This window comes from Filicampus tigris, chromosome 9, assembly GCF_054856515.1.
Source record: "Filicampus tigris isolate MCC_2025a chromosome 9, RoL_Ftig_1.0, whole genome shotgun sequence".
NCBI lineage: Eukaryota > Metazoa > Chordata > Actinopteri > Syngnathiformes > Syngnathidae > Filicampus > Filicampus tigris.
The window spans coordinates 15,753,289-15,769,530 of record NC_141225.1 but is presented as its reverse complement, the minus strand read 5'-3'; the positions used below and the strand labels follow the sequence as shown (position 1 = coordinate 15,769,530).

At 41.0% G+C, this 16,242-nt stretch overlaps 1 protein-coding gene across 3 annotated transcripts in view; it reads right to left on the bottom strand.

Annotated features, from left to right (window-relative positions):
* Positions 1 to 16,242, bottom strand: part of scn8ab (sodium channel, voltage gated, type VIII, alpha subunit b) — a 44,600-nt gene that overhangs the window by 10,201 nt on the left and 18,157 nt on the right. For 2 of the 3 annotated variants that reach the window (XM_086039975.1, XM_086039977.1), the window contains exons 7-21: positions 13,578 to 13,799; positions 13,324 to 13,387; positions 12,176 to 12,317; positions 11,346 to 11,552; positions 10,989 to 11,270; positions 9,653 to 10,009; positions 7,408 to 7,540; positions 6,973 to 7,211; positions 5,328 to 5,501; positions 4,382 to 4,738; positions 4,115 to 4,288; positions 3,737 to 4,030; positions 2,045 to 2,162; positions 1,804 to 1,958; positions 484 to 657 (exon numbers count right to left, since the gene is read on the bottom strand). In XM_086039975.1, coding sequence (XP_085896101.1) covers positions 484 to 657; positions 1,804 to 1,958; positions 2,045 to 2,162; positions 3,737 to 4,030; positions 4,115 to 4,288; positions 4,382 to 4,738; positions 5,328 to 5,501; positions 6,973 to 7,211; positions 7,408 to 7,540; positions 9,653 to 10,009; positions 10,989 to 11,270; positions 11,346 to 11,552; positions 12,176 to 12,317; positions 13,324 to 13,387; positions 13,578 to 13,799 — 3,092 coding nt within the window. The remainder of the gene's footprint in view (positions 1 to 483; positions 658 to 1,803; positions 1,959 to 2,044; positions 2,163 to 3,736; positions 4,031 to 4,114; positions 4,289 to 4,381; positions 4,739 to 5,327; positions 5,502 to 6,972; positions 7,212 to 7,407; positions 7,541 to 9,652; positions 10,010 to 10,988; positions 11,271 to 11,345; positions 11,553 to 12,175; positions 12,318 to 13,323; positions 13,388 to 13,577; positions 13,800 to 16,242) is intronic. The other variant, XM_086039976.1, reaches the window with a different exon arrangement.

Below are 16,242 nucleotides of genomic sequence, written 5' to 3'. Positions count from 1 at the left end.
TAAAAAAAACAAAACGATACAGGTCGCATATGGGCAAAAAAATCAGATCTGGGTCGCATTTACCTGCGGTGTGAACCTAGCCTAAGTTTACCTGTAAAAGTTGCAGTTCATTTTAGGTTCACCCTGAAATTTTAATCAAAGACTAATAACCCTCATTTTTGTGAGTAGTGAATACAGGTACGTATGAATGCCCATAGCAAGACAAAAAAATCCTGTTGCAACACACACCATCAACAAGGTGGTTAGGTTGTGCCGATGCATGTTTCCGATATATTTCGCCATACTTCCAACCTGGGTCAATGGGCTCAAATTGGGACAAATTATTTTCGACAATTAAAAAAGACAAAACATAGAAAATACAAGATTTAGGTAAGAAAACAATAAAAGATTAAGTCAAAGTCAAAGACTAGCGCACTACAACATTACTGTATACCTAATTGTCAACATTGTTGATTTATGGAAGTAGAACACAAATGCACTTACATCCACAATGAAGAAGTCCAACCAGCACCAGGCGTTAGTGAAGTACTTGACAAAGCCGTAAGCCACCCACTTCAGCAACATCTCCAGAATGAAAATGTAGGTGAAAACCCGATCGGCATACTCCAGAATAATACGGATCGTCTTCCTCTGCTCAATGTAGACATCCTCAAAGGCCTACGAAGCAGTTGAAAGGTTTCACAGTACTGTACACGAACTGTGATATTTTTCAGAATTGACTGCCTTTCACATTGACAAAATAGACTACCCACCAAGCGCAAGAAACACCTTCCGTTTTCATGACCGTGTGATTAGTAGTTGACTTGTACGCAGGATTACGCAAAAACTACCTAACCGAGCGACCATGAAACTTTGTTGAGAAATGAGGCATGGGTGGAGGAAGAAACCCTTAAAAACTAATATCCACACTCAGTTGTTTGGGTAGTTAATTGTCAACACCTTTTGTCGTGTTGTTACAATATCACCACTGACAGGATTGGAGGGGAGTTTCCTGGTTCCTTCTCTTGAAAACATTACATTATTACGCCGCTATAGAACTAAGAAGAAGAAGGGAATCTACCACTTTTTGGCATTATAACACAGCAAAAAATATTACGAGAGTGCACTTCATCAACTATTACAGCTATTTTCCATAACAGTGCTACTAAAAAAAAAAGAAAAAAGAAGCAAGTTTGATGTCTAGACTGTTACATTAATTTAAAACAGATAGTTTGATAGTTTGTTTACATTCCCACAGTGGATGTATTGCATATTACGGAGAAAGACCAACTTTGCACAGATTCTTTATCACTGCAAGTGAACATTGGAGAGCATTCAAGTGCTTTCATTTGGCCACAGGCCTCCTTGCTCCAGAAAGCTGCAACGCCAAGCTGGATTTTGTCGGATGAAAGGTTGGTGCATTAAAGCGCTTGGCTTTCCATTAGCAACATTCATACAGTATAAGAAGCAGTTGCAAAAGAAAAGCGGGAGCTGGTCGGTCTTGTACGTGTCGTAGAAAGGATTATTTTCCTTGAATCTAATGAGCGCAATCGACTCTGCTCAACAGGTGCATTCCCTTCAGTAAAATTAATTTTGAAGTGGCAGTTTGCAGTTGTCCCCCCCCAAAAAAAATCAGCAACGCCGTGGCTAACGTGCTAACGCTAGCTTAGTATTTCTAGCGCTGCTATTTCATTGAAGCTAGACCGCGTTCCCTGTGACTACTCATCACAACGTTCCTAATCGCATGCAGTAATAAATGGCAAATGTTTAAAAGTGCAGACTTTGGCGTTTAAGTGTAATAAATAAATAGCAGTGGTATCTTACCAGCGCTCCACTGCTTAGTAAGATCATGAAGATGATGAGTGTTTCAAACCAGTTGTGTTCCACTATCAGGTAGCAGGTCTTCCTCAGGAACCACCAGTGCTTCCCCCAGCCGTGAGTGATGGGAACATCACAGCACTTGTATTTTGCCACACATTCTGGATGACAAATCAGAAGGCGAACCATGCAAAGTGTGTTATTGAAACGGGCAATCAATCTTCCTGATGGTGTTTAGACCACGTACCATCTGTCCAACAGGCCTCCGGGTCAAGGTACTCCTCCACAACCTCCACGACTGCCACCTCCTCCACGTCAGGCTTAATGTCTATTGTGCTGCCCTCAGATGAACTGGTGTCATCAAGCTAGGAGAGAGGCCCAAACGCAGACACTTAAGCAGGTTTGAGAGTACAGTTATTTTAATAAGGCCAATGTGTGTTTGTCTGAATCACTTGATTTATTACTACTGTGCTGTAAGTGTTGTAGTAATGCATACTGAGCAGTGATTCATCCTCGCCGTGACTCTCTACCCTGCAGCTTTTAGCATGTGATCAAAAGGAAGCAATTAAACGTATGCTTTAACACTGTTATTGTTATGCATTTATAAATAATATCCCGTAGGGATGGACAGATCTTTTTTTTTTGTTTGAATTGATTGAGTTGAAAGTACTGATAACGTACATTTATCTTCACTTTCTTTCTCACAAAAAAATTGCTAGCACAAAAACAGCTAGCACACAACCAACTTAAAAGTCAACACTTGTTTGTGCACCTGCAAACACAAAGCTAATTCAATTCATGAGCAAGTGATACTGCACTTTGTAATCTGAATTTGTCAGCAAAAAAGCCGCATTTAAAACCGCTCCTGCATTCGCTCTCATCTCGCTTTCTTTCCAAACATCCAGTTGAGTCGTTGCCTTTCTGATTGGTTGGTGGTAGTTTTGCGTGCCGTCGCTTCCCTGCAGTTTATCCTGTGGCTGGCTGTGATGCAGCGAGAGCTATTGTAAGGCTGGAACATAAACCTGGTACAGGTGTATAACAAAGTGCCCTATTATCTCCTTTAAACCAGGCCGAGAAACACACACTTCTCTGCTTCTTCTGAGTTAAACGTCATAAAACTTAACAAGCAGATGTTCACAGTCCACCGTAACTCTGTTATTAAAGCTGCTATTTAGTTTGGAGAGGTTGTATACATACATATACATATATATATATACATATATATATATATATATATATATATATATATATATATATATATACGTGTATATATATATATATGTATATGTATATATATGTATATGTATATATATATCTGTATATGTGCATATATATATATATATGTATATATATATATATATATATATATATATATATATATATATATGTATATGTATATATATATATGTATATATATATGTATATATATATATATATATATGTATATATATATGTATATATATATATATATATATATATATATATATATATATATATATATATATATAGAGTCATCCAGATTTTGACTTTCGATTGGTCCACCAATATTACCAAAGTTGGTCAATCAAAATACCTGTTAAGTTATCGTAAATTGCGTCATACCAACTTATCAACGTTCCTATGTATTGAGCATATTGTTCCACCTTGAGATGCAATTAAATGAATTTTGCTTATACAGTGAAATACCGCTTTTAATGGGCGATAGGGCCCTGCCAGGCTTTCGAATAGCAAAAATCCATGTATAATTAACTCCCATTAAAATTCATTGCAGAACATTTTAACACCCCAAAGAATCGAAAAAAAACAAAACAGACAAAAAAAAAAGAAAAGCTGAACGCTGGTGTTGGCATCCTAAAATAAAAATCCAGATATTGAAAAAAGTATGTATACTTGATCTCACTATGCGCTGCCAATTCTCACACTGGTGTGTCCTACTTACATCCTTGCTGTTCTCCACATCCGATTCACTGCTGAAGTCCTCTGTGTTAAGGTTTTCAAAGTCCGACTCTCCGACGGCAATGGGAACACACACCGTCAGGTTAGGGTTGTGGATGAAGGACATGTAGTCTTCATCAATCATGTACTTTCCAACGCTGCTCCCGATGCCGCTGGTGGTACCGTTGCCATTTTTAGCATAGTCCAGTTCACGGTTGATGTCCACCGAGTGGTTGGCGATGCAGTTGAGCTTTTTCTCGTACATTTCATCCAGAGGTTTTTGTTCATCCTCAACAGGCTGCAAGTGGGAGTGAGAAAAAAGTAAGGGTGAAACATTATTCCAATTGTAGGATACATCTCAGTGCGCAAAAACTTTGCATACCTTCTTGAGCACCGTGGCGACAAAGAGACGCACGTGGGCCTTGATCCAGGCAATGCCTATCTTAATTCGAGCAACAGCAAGCTGGAGATTGTTGGGCTCGCCATCATCGTCCGTGGCGGCGAGGTTGTCCGCGCTGAATGAGCTCAGCAACAAAGCCAGGAACAAGTTCAAAACCTGCCGATGATTGAAACTTCAATCGGTTTCTTTTCTTTCAAAAGCTTGGACGTGATGTCACCTGGCGCTTTCTTTGGTTTTTTTTCAACTTACCACCAAGTTCCCGATGACCATGACCATCATGAAGACTGTGAGGCACATTGTCTGTCCTGCCACCTCCATGCAATCCCACATGGTCTCAATCCACTCCCCACACAACACTCTAAATACAATCAGGAAGGAGTGGAAGAAGTCATGCATGTGCCAGCGAGGCAGCTTACAGTCGTCTGCGATCTTGCACACGCAGTCCTTGTAGCTTTTGCCAAACAGTTGCATGCCCACCACAGCGAAGATGAAGACAATGATGGCCAGCACCAGGGTCAGATTACCCAGCGCCCCCACCGAATTACCAATGATCTTGATCAACATGTTGAGTGTGGGCCATGATTTGGCGAGTTTGAACACTCTCAACTACGACAGACACACGGGAAAACAAAATTACTCCAATACTTGGACTCAACATTTGGACTATGATGAATGCCTGTATGCCTCAAAGAGGGAAGTCAACCCAAAACACTCTTTTTTTTCAAGAATATGTTCAATGAAACAAGTTGAAACAAGGAATTCTTATAAATGTTGCGTTTGTGGAATAAAGGTGAATCCACCCGTTTTTAGCCATCACTGGGGGCAGCCGTTTCGACACTTCTGTCGACTGAAAATGACATCGCAACTGCTCAGGCCTCAGGTTGCGACCAATCACGGCTAACCTGTTTTCTGAAGCTGAACCATGATTGGTCGTTTCCTGAGCCCTGAGCGGTCGTGCTGTCCTTTTCAGTCGACAGAAGAGACAAAATGGTCGCCCCCCTGAGATGGCTAAAAAGGGGTGGATTTTGCTGCTTAACTCATATTCCACAAACATTAATCAGAATGCCGTGTTTCAACTAGTGGGCCTACTGGGAACATATTCGTGAAAATAATGTGTTTGGGTTGATTTCCCCCCCTTTAATCGTGTAGCTGCATAATGTTCAGAGAAGGGGGACAGAAGAAGGCTCCCACTTACCAATCGGAAGGATCTGAGCACTGACAGACCTTCCACACCTTGGAGTCCCAGTTCCACTAAACTCAGTGTCACTATGAAACCATCAAAACAATTCCATCCTTCCTGAAAGTAGTAGTAGGGATCCATAGCAACAAGTTTGGCAAACATCTCCCCGGCGAAGATGCCTGTGAAAACCTGCAGACCCACAGAGAAAATCATATTGGGTTTATTGAAAAAAATGATGCCAAGAACAACAAGCAGGCAAACCACGTTAAGTATTGGTCAAGTTATCACTGCTGTACAAGGAGTGTCAGAAAAGTTTCAGTATTGGTGTCACAAAAGATAGATTCCAAGCCCAAACTACAAACTAAAAGTTTTCTTCTTCAAACGTGGGCCAGATCATCAACCAGCACGTCTACGGAGAGATCACGTGGCGTTTGATTTATTCAGCAGAACAACTCGTGGCTGCTTCACCATGACAACATGCTTGCTCACAACGCCCTGAGCATCTGACAGTTCCTTGAAGGGAAGAACATCGGCGTGTTGGAGCAACTCAACCTGGATCCATGTGATTTAAAAAAAAAAAAAAAATCTCTTTCCCAAGTTTAAGGAAGTCATCCTGGAGAGCCGTTTTAACGATATGGATGACGTCAAGATGGCCGTGACAAAGGAGCTGCTGATGATCAGGGCATTATTTCAAAACTTGTAGTTTGAGGTTTGGATGTGAAATACCTCAATATCTTTTTCTTTTATGACATACCTTGCATTTATCTCTCAATACATTTCCACCAAGTAGTACAGTTTGATTTACTTCGGTACAGGTACACCATGTTCACACTCCCATTGTCAAATACTCTAAGCGCACTAAAAAAACAATACTATTAAAAACAAAGTGATACGTGTTATGTCTCTGATTTGTGATATGGCATTACTAGATTGCTGTTGACAAGAACCTGCAAAAAGTTCAAACTAAAGTTTTGGTACGCCAATTGTAACCGTGCCAAACCGCCAATTCTAATGATATGGGATTTGATAAGACTCTTATACCACGTCGGAAAGCAATGTAACACTATTGTCACAGAACTCACATTGGGCAGGAATAGTAATCTAAACATTTATCATATTATACATCAAATACAGAATCACGTGGTGAAGAGAACACCCAATGAGTCATACTGCACCATCCTCTACCAAGCTGACCTAATTTCCTGTACTGACACTGAGTCAGGGCTATTGCCAAAAGAAGGCTATTCCATGTTGCTATCTGACAGACTGACTGTAGTGGTAACTTGCTACAAATGTAGCCAGTCAAGAACAAGGTGTACACCCCCCCCCCCCCCCCCCCCATCATTTCAAGGCTGTAGACTGAGTGCTCGGTATTTGTGTATAACAAAGACATTTGAGCAGAAGTTGAGGTAAGCAAGACACAACGGAAATTGGAGCCTGACATGAGTGGGGGTGATGAGTCGGAGAGTGTGCGGACTGGCTACATTAAAACTGAACTAAATCTTTAATGAGCCCCCATCAAAGTCCTATATACAGTATGTATGTGTAGTCTTAAGTGCACATATCAAATTGAAGCACGCGTGCAAGGGCAAACTTGCAACATTTCTCGAACAGGGCGGTGGGCCAATTAGGAAGGAATGCGAAACGTGTTTCTTCTCACCAGGTTGCCTACATACAGGACTCCCTCAAAGTGTTCTGTCATTGGATAGTGTTCCATGGCCATGAAAAGGGTGTTGAGGACAATGCAGATGGTGATGGCCAAGTCAACGAACGGGTCCATGACAATCAAGTAGACTATATGCTTGATCTTCAGCCAATGGGGATGGCACTCCCAGATTAGAAACGTGTTGGCAAATTTGTACCAACAGGGGGGGCACTTCCTCTGCGATTCCTCCAATTCTGCGAAATTACAAAGATGGAAGGAAAGTGCAAAATTGAGAAGTTGTATAAACTGAAAACAAGTGGAGGAATGTTTGTGCTATAAAGCCGACATTGGATGTTTGGCTTAGAACTATAATTGCGGTTTGATGAGCCTACACTAGACCATTAATGTAACACAATGAAGGTATACATTTATGTAACATTGTGTATGTACCCTCTAACAGAGTGTTTGTGACCACGCTCATCTGACTGTTGGCGCGGTCTTTTCCTTTGAAGGAGGAGTTGAGCTGATCCACAGATACCATGAGAGAGCCAGAGTGCTTCTTCTTAATTTCCACGTCTGTGGTCTGTACTCAGAAAAAAGACAAAAACGAGTACTTTTGAATAAACACGCTTCAACAGATAACGGTGCCCTTATTGGGTTCTTTCTCTATCGCAGAGCCACAAAAGCTGTATGTCAACCCTCTGATTAAAAGCATCGCATTTAAATTAGTGCATCACCTTTCTTGTTTGATGACAAGATTACATAACGTGCCGAAGTTTAGCATTTCCTTTTAGTTATCGGTTTTTGCACTAGCCTTGGCCTGCGTGTCCGTATGAAAGGTACAGATTTGTAAGTAATCTGAACAAGCTAGCAACTCATGTTTCACACTCCAAAGCAATGGGGGGCAGCACATTGCCAGGAAATGCCCATCTCAATCAAAGAATCACAAAAGAAACACGGATTTACGTTTTCCAGATGCCAAAGCATTGGGATTTTTGTTTGACTTTCATATGTTGCGTGGCGGCTTGCTCGGTGTGCCTCCCTCAGAGCCGCTGATACTGGCACATGATTATACGTTCTGATACATCAATATCACCATAACAAGCATGAGAAGCATAGATGCAGCTCCTTGTGTCAGTGAGTCTCACACGTGAATCGACAAATGTCGGAGAGAACGAGAGAGCCAAGCTAGCTTGTTCAATTGACTGCAAATGATACCTTTTTAACGTATACTAATGTAAAGCCTGACTCTCGCTTACTATGCATAACAATGACATTCTACATGCAACGGCATGCAGGTCATGTCAAGAGAGGAATTCAAGACATTATTTGCTGCTGTACCATGCTACTTCTGTAGAGAGGTTAAAAAAACATATTGGTTGACAATACAACCCAGCTCTTATCATGCTAGCTAGAATGAGCAGGGATATTCTCATAGAGGGGAAGAATCATAATTAATCTTGCACCATCCAGTGGTTCAGCAGCAGAGGATAACTGAGGAAAATGTAATGGGACTGCCTAAGGAACAAGAGGAGAGCAGGAAGGGAAAGAAGGTAAAAAAAAAAAACAAAAAAAACCTGAGATCAAAAGATGGCTAGATTAAACTACCATGACAGCAAACCAGGGAAAACACTACAACTGAGGATGAAGTCAGCTTATATGAACAATTCTCCCTGCATTTACAATGACTGCGATGTTAGATAAGCATTTGAGAAGATTCTCTTGAACAATTGAGGAAGAACAACAATCAATTCATAGCTGATGTTATGTTTTTCTTTTTTAGATGCAAAGTATCGTTAAGAATGAATCAACAGAGGCTTTGGCGGTTGCAGCCAAGAAACACACTCCACTTTTTGCTACTCTAGGACGTCAACAACAACAACCAATTGCAAATATATATTATATTACATCATGTAATTCTCAAAGACTAATTCATCAATTATGCCCTTCACTCAACATAAGTGACGAAGTTGTTTAGGAAACTTTGGGGGCTCATACTGGATATTGCCTACTGATACAGGAAGTCGTCAATCTACAACCTATTCAACCATACCGTATGACAGTTTTTACAACTCGGCCATCTTAAGCTTGCTCGTCTGACTCTGGCTCTTATTTTACAAGCCATCTTCACTATGTGAACCACTACACTAGCAAACTCCGCCCTAGCTCATAACATCAAGAGTCAAGTTCTATGTTGACAAAAGCTGATCCATTCCAATTTACCACGCTCACCATCCTGGATGATAAGGAGCAAACAAATGTTAACGTTGGGAAAAGTGGTTGACTGTCTTGATTAGGCACAGCGCTACATATAAGATGTGGTACAATCCACTGAGCACCTGTCTAACTCGTAACCAATTGGTGAAATCCAACATGGTCGTATGTCAGTGACTAAATCAATCTAATCAATCACTGTGGAAACTGTTCTAGCTTATTTGCGCTTTCTCTATTAGAGAACACCCAGAAAAGGGCATTTAAAGTGGCCCAATGAGATTCAATGATAACCCAGGTAGAGAGACAGCAGATTTGCTGTATATAGATTCACAGGTTAGAAGTAGAAGAAAAGGAAAAACTACAGAATTTAGGAGAGCGGAGCAATTGCCAAGGGGAAAGGAGGTTGTGAAGGAGAAGCTGCGGAGACCAAGGCCGCCACCATCATGCCTAAACTGTATTGGTGTCCCATGGACGTCCTTACACTGTCATCAGTGGCTGCCTTATCTATTTTCACCTCAGGCAGAAGCCGTCTGCCAGGCCCCGGGCCGATGAGAGACACCACGCCATTGCAGTCCACTGTGCTGTTCCTCTTCCCTCCTGAATGAGGCGCCAGCGGGTGGATGCGCGACGAGCCTTGGCTGTAGCCACTGTAGCTGTTGCGGCGGAATGGGATGAACAGGGAACCCCGGCGGTCCTCGCTCTCCTCCACTGTACTGTGCTCGTCGTCGGCAAACTCGTTTTCTGAGCCCATGTCCTTGGAGCGGCCTTTGAAGCTGAAGATGCTGCTGCGGCTGTTGTGGCGTGACATGAAGGGCGAGCCCGGGATGCTCAGTAGTGACTGGAGAGGGACAGACAGACAGGCGGGAGTCCTTCAAGAGGGGAAATCAACCCAAACATATTTTTTTCAAGAATATGTTCTATGCAAGTCCGCTAGGTGAAACAAGGCATTCTGATAAATATTGCGTTTGCGGAATAAGAGTTAATCCACTCGTTTTTAGCCATCTCCGGGGGCGGACACTTTTGTCACTTCTGTCGACTGAAAATGACATCACAACTACCCAGGGCTCAGGTAACGACCAATCACGGCTCAGCTTTAGAAAACAGGCGAGCTGTGATTGGTCATTCCCTGAGGCCTGAGCAGTTGTGATGTCATTTTCAGTTGAGATATGACAAAATGGCCGCCCCCTGACACGGCTAAAAACAGGTCGATTTTGCTGCTTAACCGATATTGCACAAACGCAATAATAATCAGAATGCCGTGTTTCAACGAGTGGGCCTGCTGGGAACATATCCTTGAAAAAAATATGTTTGGGTTGATTGCCGTTTTAAATGTGGTGAGGCAATCAACCCAAAGTATTCATAAACACCTCTAAGAAAAAGAGGTATTACCTGGCTTTGGTATGGAATACTCTAAAAATCCATTAACCGCACTCTAACAATCACCGCACGATTTCACAGGAAAAAAACCAAAAAAGCCTCACAATTTTACACGTCAAACCGTCCTCGTGCATGACGTCTGCGAAGAGAATTTAGTACGTCTGGTGAGACTTCAGCCACACAGTCGAAAGGATAACCTCCGCAAGTGCACGGCTATACACTAACTTTTGCACTGGTAGCACTAAAGCAACCGGCTTTCCCAGTTGGTCACATCAGCACATGATTTGATCACAACCTTTATTAATAAAAAAAACAACCACAACATCTTCTTAGAATTTGTGGTACTTCTCTTGTATTGGATCTCATTAGCTTATGCAAGTGTACCTAAACGTGTGGTCTTTGTGAACAGCTGTCCATATTTACTTTCATTCGTACTTCACCTGGTTCATGATCGATGTCTTCCTGCCCAGGCGGCTTCCCGGGAAACGAAGGGTACTTCTCTTGCTGCCGTCGTCAGACTCCGACTTGACAACCTTCTCGCTGTCGCCCTTCTCTTTCTCCTGCTCTTTCTGGCGCCATTTCTTCTTGCGATTGCGACGCTCCTTGGCACTCTTGGAGCTCAGCTTCGAGACCTCCGAGGAGCTGCGGGACAGATGTCCGCCCCCCTCATCCTCCAATGCGACCTCCGATACAGTGCCTGCAGATGTCACCATGGCCGCAGCCTGAATGGAATAAAAGCCCATGATGCGCATAAACTATAAGTCGCGGCAGATGTGCACAAGACATACGCTGCCAACCTGTGTTTCTTCCTGCTGCTTTTTGAGCTGCTCCAGCATGGCTTTGAATTCGGCCTCCTTTTGCTCAGCCTCTTCAATGGTGGCCTGGTTCTGCTCCTCGTAGGCCATGGCCACCACAGCCAAGATGAGGTTGACAAGGTAGAAGGAGCCCACAAAGATGACCAGCACAAAGAAGATCATGTAGGTCTTGCCTGCCGCTCGCAGAGTCTGACACAAAACACAGACGTGCCGATGAGAAGATTTCAAAGATTAGAAACTGACTAGCCGACAGCTAGAGGACTCTGGGTTAAAATCTCTGGTCGCTCCTTTCAACGTGAAAATTGCATGTTCTCCCATTGCCGTGCTGTCCCGCACTCCCCATCAAATATGCATTTGGATGAATTAAAGACTCAACAGCCAACTGTCCTGAAAAAAAAAAAAATGCAGTATACTGCATAATTTGGCTGGATAGATGTGAACATACACTATTTTGTTACATTTCACATCACGGTTAGTCAGGTAAATGACTGCATTCAAATTCAATTCCAATTCAGATTTGTTTCTAAATACATTACACATGTCGAAAAGATTTAATGATGTAGTAGGCCTACTGAATTGTAAAGCTATAGCATCAAACTGTTTTTCACAATTTACGTGTTCCTGATTTTTTATTTTTTTATTTTTTTAGACCGTGGCTAAAACAGATAGCTGATTGCCAGTTTGATCCATGGCGATCTCGACAAGACTGCGGGCACCCTGGTTTGGTCATCAGTCAATCACGGGGCACATATTGGGACTGACAACCATTCACATTTACACAGTCGCCGAGTGGGAACAGAACGATGCTTTACCAGCATGTAGAGATTTTCCCAGAAGTCTTGCGTCATTAGACGAAACAGGGTGAGGAAGGCCCATCCAAAGCTGTCAAAGCTGGTGTAACCATAGTTGGGGTTCCTTCCGGCTTTCATACACGTGAACCCCTCAGGACATCGTCTGAAAGGGGAGCACGGCAACAAAAAAAAACAAAAAAAAATGCATGTCCATTACAGTGCAAGAACCTAACATTACACCCATGTCAATACAAATGTCAACATTGATACGGCAAGAGGCTGACAGCTTTGCTTCTGCACTAAACCTCCCCATACAGAAGACCACTTTCTTTTCCACTTCCACTTTGCATTCAAAACAATTCACAACAAGTAATACGGCACTGGCATACAAGTACATCCTCAGACAGTCTGCTGGATCTCATACAAATGTAAATTATCTCATTTTATGACTAACTTCATAAATAAACATACCGGTTCCAGATTGATATCCCTTATCTTTAAATACAAATGTATTTCTACTCAATAATGGGTCAATAAGTGCCTTTAGTGTCTTCAACAGAATCGCGGAAGTCATCGTGAAAATGGAGCAGAATAATGAAACTCTGAAGTTTTATTATAAGTGGCCAAATGGCACACCAGTACGATCCAAATCTTAAAAAATACCTGCTTCGTTTTAGATATGGTTTTTATATTGGTCGTATGTTATTTTGGCACGTCAGACACATTGACACTCTGCTAACTACAGGGTATGTGAAAACTACAACGCGCCTGATTCAAATGATCAGCTCATCAGGAAGCTCTGCGGGAGCCTCATAACAATCCTGATCATTTGAATCAGGTGCTTTGGAGGAGGGAATCATCGAAAACATGGAGGATAGAGGCCCGCGCGGAAAGGAATTTCACACCAGTGCTATCAAATGAAGCTCGCCTAATAATTGAGTTACTGTATTTCAATGTGGAGTAAAATACATTAGAAACAACTGTCAGTATGATGCAGGGGCACTTCTACACCACTGTAAAGCACAACCACAATAATAAACATTATAGAGTTACATTTTAGGGAAAAACGTTCTTTCAAACGGCAGATTTTTTTTTTTTATACAGCCTTGATTGTATCTGAACAGATTTTGCAAGTCAGTCTACATCCAGAGAGTGAAATACCAACTTACCCCGAGTCTGAACTATTTCCACATAATAGCGCATCACCCTGACCTGGGTAAAAGTAGAAGTTAGCTGTGGGAAGATAAATAGAAAAAAAAAATGCCCTCATTAGCTACAAGTCAATTATGTCCATGCGATGTGTGACCTGAAATAGGAAAATGATATTAGGGAGAAAAAAAATGAAATGAAGAAAAAAGGAAATAAGCACTGGCTCGATTGTTGTCATATGATTTCATGAAGTAACAGCGTCATCATGACTCACTATTGTTCATGATGTATTCGTCCCAGTCAAAGCCCTTGGAGCCATTGGACAGGTACATGTTGGTCGTATTGACAGGCCAAAAGACACATTTTTGCCGCAGGTTCCCCATGAAGAGCTGCAGTCCGATCAGAGCAAAGACGCTGAGGCAGAAGACGGTCAGGATCATCACATCGGAGAGTTTCTTCACAGACTGGATCAGGGCGCCCACAATGGTCTTGAGGCCTGACAACACACAAAAAGAACACGCGTACACACATGTGCACAAGTACACGTTCATAAAAACGGGAACATTTATCTTAATGTATCATTTTGCCACTGGCGTGGCTTGTGTGTCAGTAAGCTAACTCATCGAAACTCGTCACGTACGCTGATCATGTTAAAGGTCGCAGCCACGTTGTAAACATTAAAATCATCATTTTCTGTAAATCTGATTTTTTTTTTTTTTTTTTTACATGAGTTTGATTTCAATTCGTTTTTTTTCACGTTAGGTCATGTTTTGCTGTGTCACCCTTCTCGTCAGCCCTGTTCCTTGTGTCAACCAATCAGCTACCTCCAGTCACTTGTGTCTTGTCCAGATATATCTTTTTGTCTTGTCAATTTATTTGCATTTAGTTCACTGGTTTCTGTCAGTCTGTGTCGGGTCATTTTTTTGGTCGACTTATGTCATGTCAGCGTCATGTTTCCCTGAAGTGGTGCGTATTTTGTTTCCTTATGTTTCTTATTTCTTATCTACATCCATGACAGTATTGAAATGTAGCTGACCAGATTTTAATCACGTAAAGAGGAACATTAAGAATGTATCAAATTGTTGTTTAGTGACTAAATAACATGCTGCTACACTGGTATGAAGCAGGGCTGCAACAACAGAGAGTCCAAAGGAGGAAAGCTCAGAATCCTGTCTGGCATCCAAAGTGGAAATCTCAGATTTCTAACCATAAATAATATAAACAGAACAATAAAATTGTACCTTATGGGTGTGTAGGCTTGAGGGCTTAATATTTTAATGCAGGTGACTGCGTGCAGTCCTGCTACTCAACAGCTCCAGTTTGTTTCAGGAAATTGCCTTTAGCCCCCATTACTTTTAAAGTGTGCATATCAGGGTTATAACAGTTTGGGATTTTTCATGATCGTTTTTATTTCATTTTGGCCTTTGTTTTTTGAATTCAGTTAGTTTAAATTAGTTTTTACAACAGATTGGTTAGTTGTTATCAGTTTGCATTTTTCAAAAATGCTTTGTTTGACTTTTGTTTCTGTAGTTTTAGTTATGCATACAGCATATATATATATATATATATATATATATATATATATATATATATATATATATATATATATATATATATATATATATATATATATATACATATGGAGTATTTTAAGACTGGAGATAAAGTGACGTTTTTAAGAAATCACAAGTATTGTGTAATAAAGTAAAGTCAACTCCAATTCTCAAATGACTGTTTGACCTTGCTTCTTTTGTACGGAGGTATAGCAATATTGAAATAAATACTGTACATCTTCACTTTAATTATAGTTAGCTTTAGTCATTCATTTTTTTATTTTCTAAAAATCATTTTGTTTTTATTTTATTTCAATAAACAGAAATGTTATTTCACAATTAATATGCTATTTTATTTGTTTTCGTTCACTCTAATAACCTTGGTTCACACTGGCAAACAACTTAGAACCTGCGTAAACATGTTTTATTTTTCATTAGATAAACCTTGATACTTGAACAGGGTCTTTGTTTTCTTTATATTACTGGGAATGAATATTCAATCTACAGTATTCAGTTACTTTAGACATCGAAAACCAAATAACTGCAGCTATATGGGATGTTTCCGTGAAGAGAAAATATCTTTTCCTGCATTCCTTATGCATGGTATTTTTCCTGTAGACATTAATATAGAAATGGGAGTGCATCTGGAAAATGAAATCAGTTTTGGCCGTATTGATGTTTCTTCTTTTTAAAAAAAAAAAAAAAAATCAAATCAATTTAAAAAAAAAGAAAAGGTAAGTGGGTTGGGAGAACACAGCAGAACTACAGTACTTGTCTTAACCAGATGTTCAAAATAGAGAATTTGAATGAGCCAGAATCCAACAACATTCAACATGACCTTTCACGTTAAACATCCTCCATCATTAAATGTCATTTGAACTGCCGACAGAGGCCGACGGCAGTCAACGTAGCAGATAAACCACTGACTTCAGTTCGGAAACATCCCTTATGAGTTGCAAGTTAACAAAAACAAGCTCCATTCACGTTCACAGCGGGGGCACAAAGCAGGAGGTGAAGACGAGAAAGAGAGAAAAGGCGGGGAGGAGCAATGAAAGGTGCCATGCAGGTCATTTAAACGCCAAGGCTGAAGATGCTCACTGTGTGTCATCAGTCTGTGAACTGGAATTAGCGCTGTGCCTTCCACTAACTGTTCCCACTCATGCAGAGGCTGAAGGCTGATTTTGCTGTATGCACTGGTGATATACAGTGGATATAAAAAGCCTACACACACTTGTCCAAATGCCAGGTTTTGTGATATTTCAAAACAGTTTCCACCATTAATGTGACCTATAAACTTTCTTATTCAATTGAAAAAAAAAATGAAAATAAAAAAGCAGGAAAACTAAACAACTGAGATCATCTGGGTGCATGCGTGCATATCGTCTT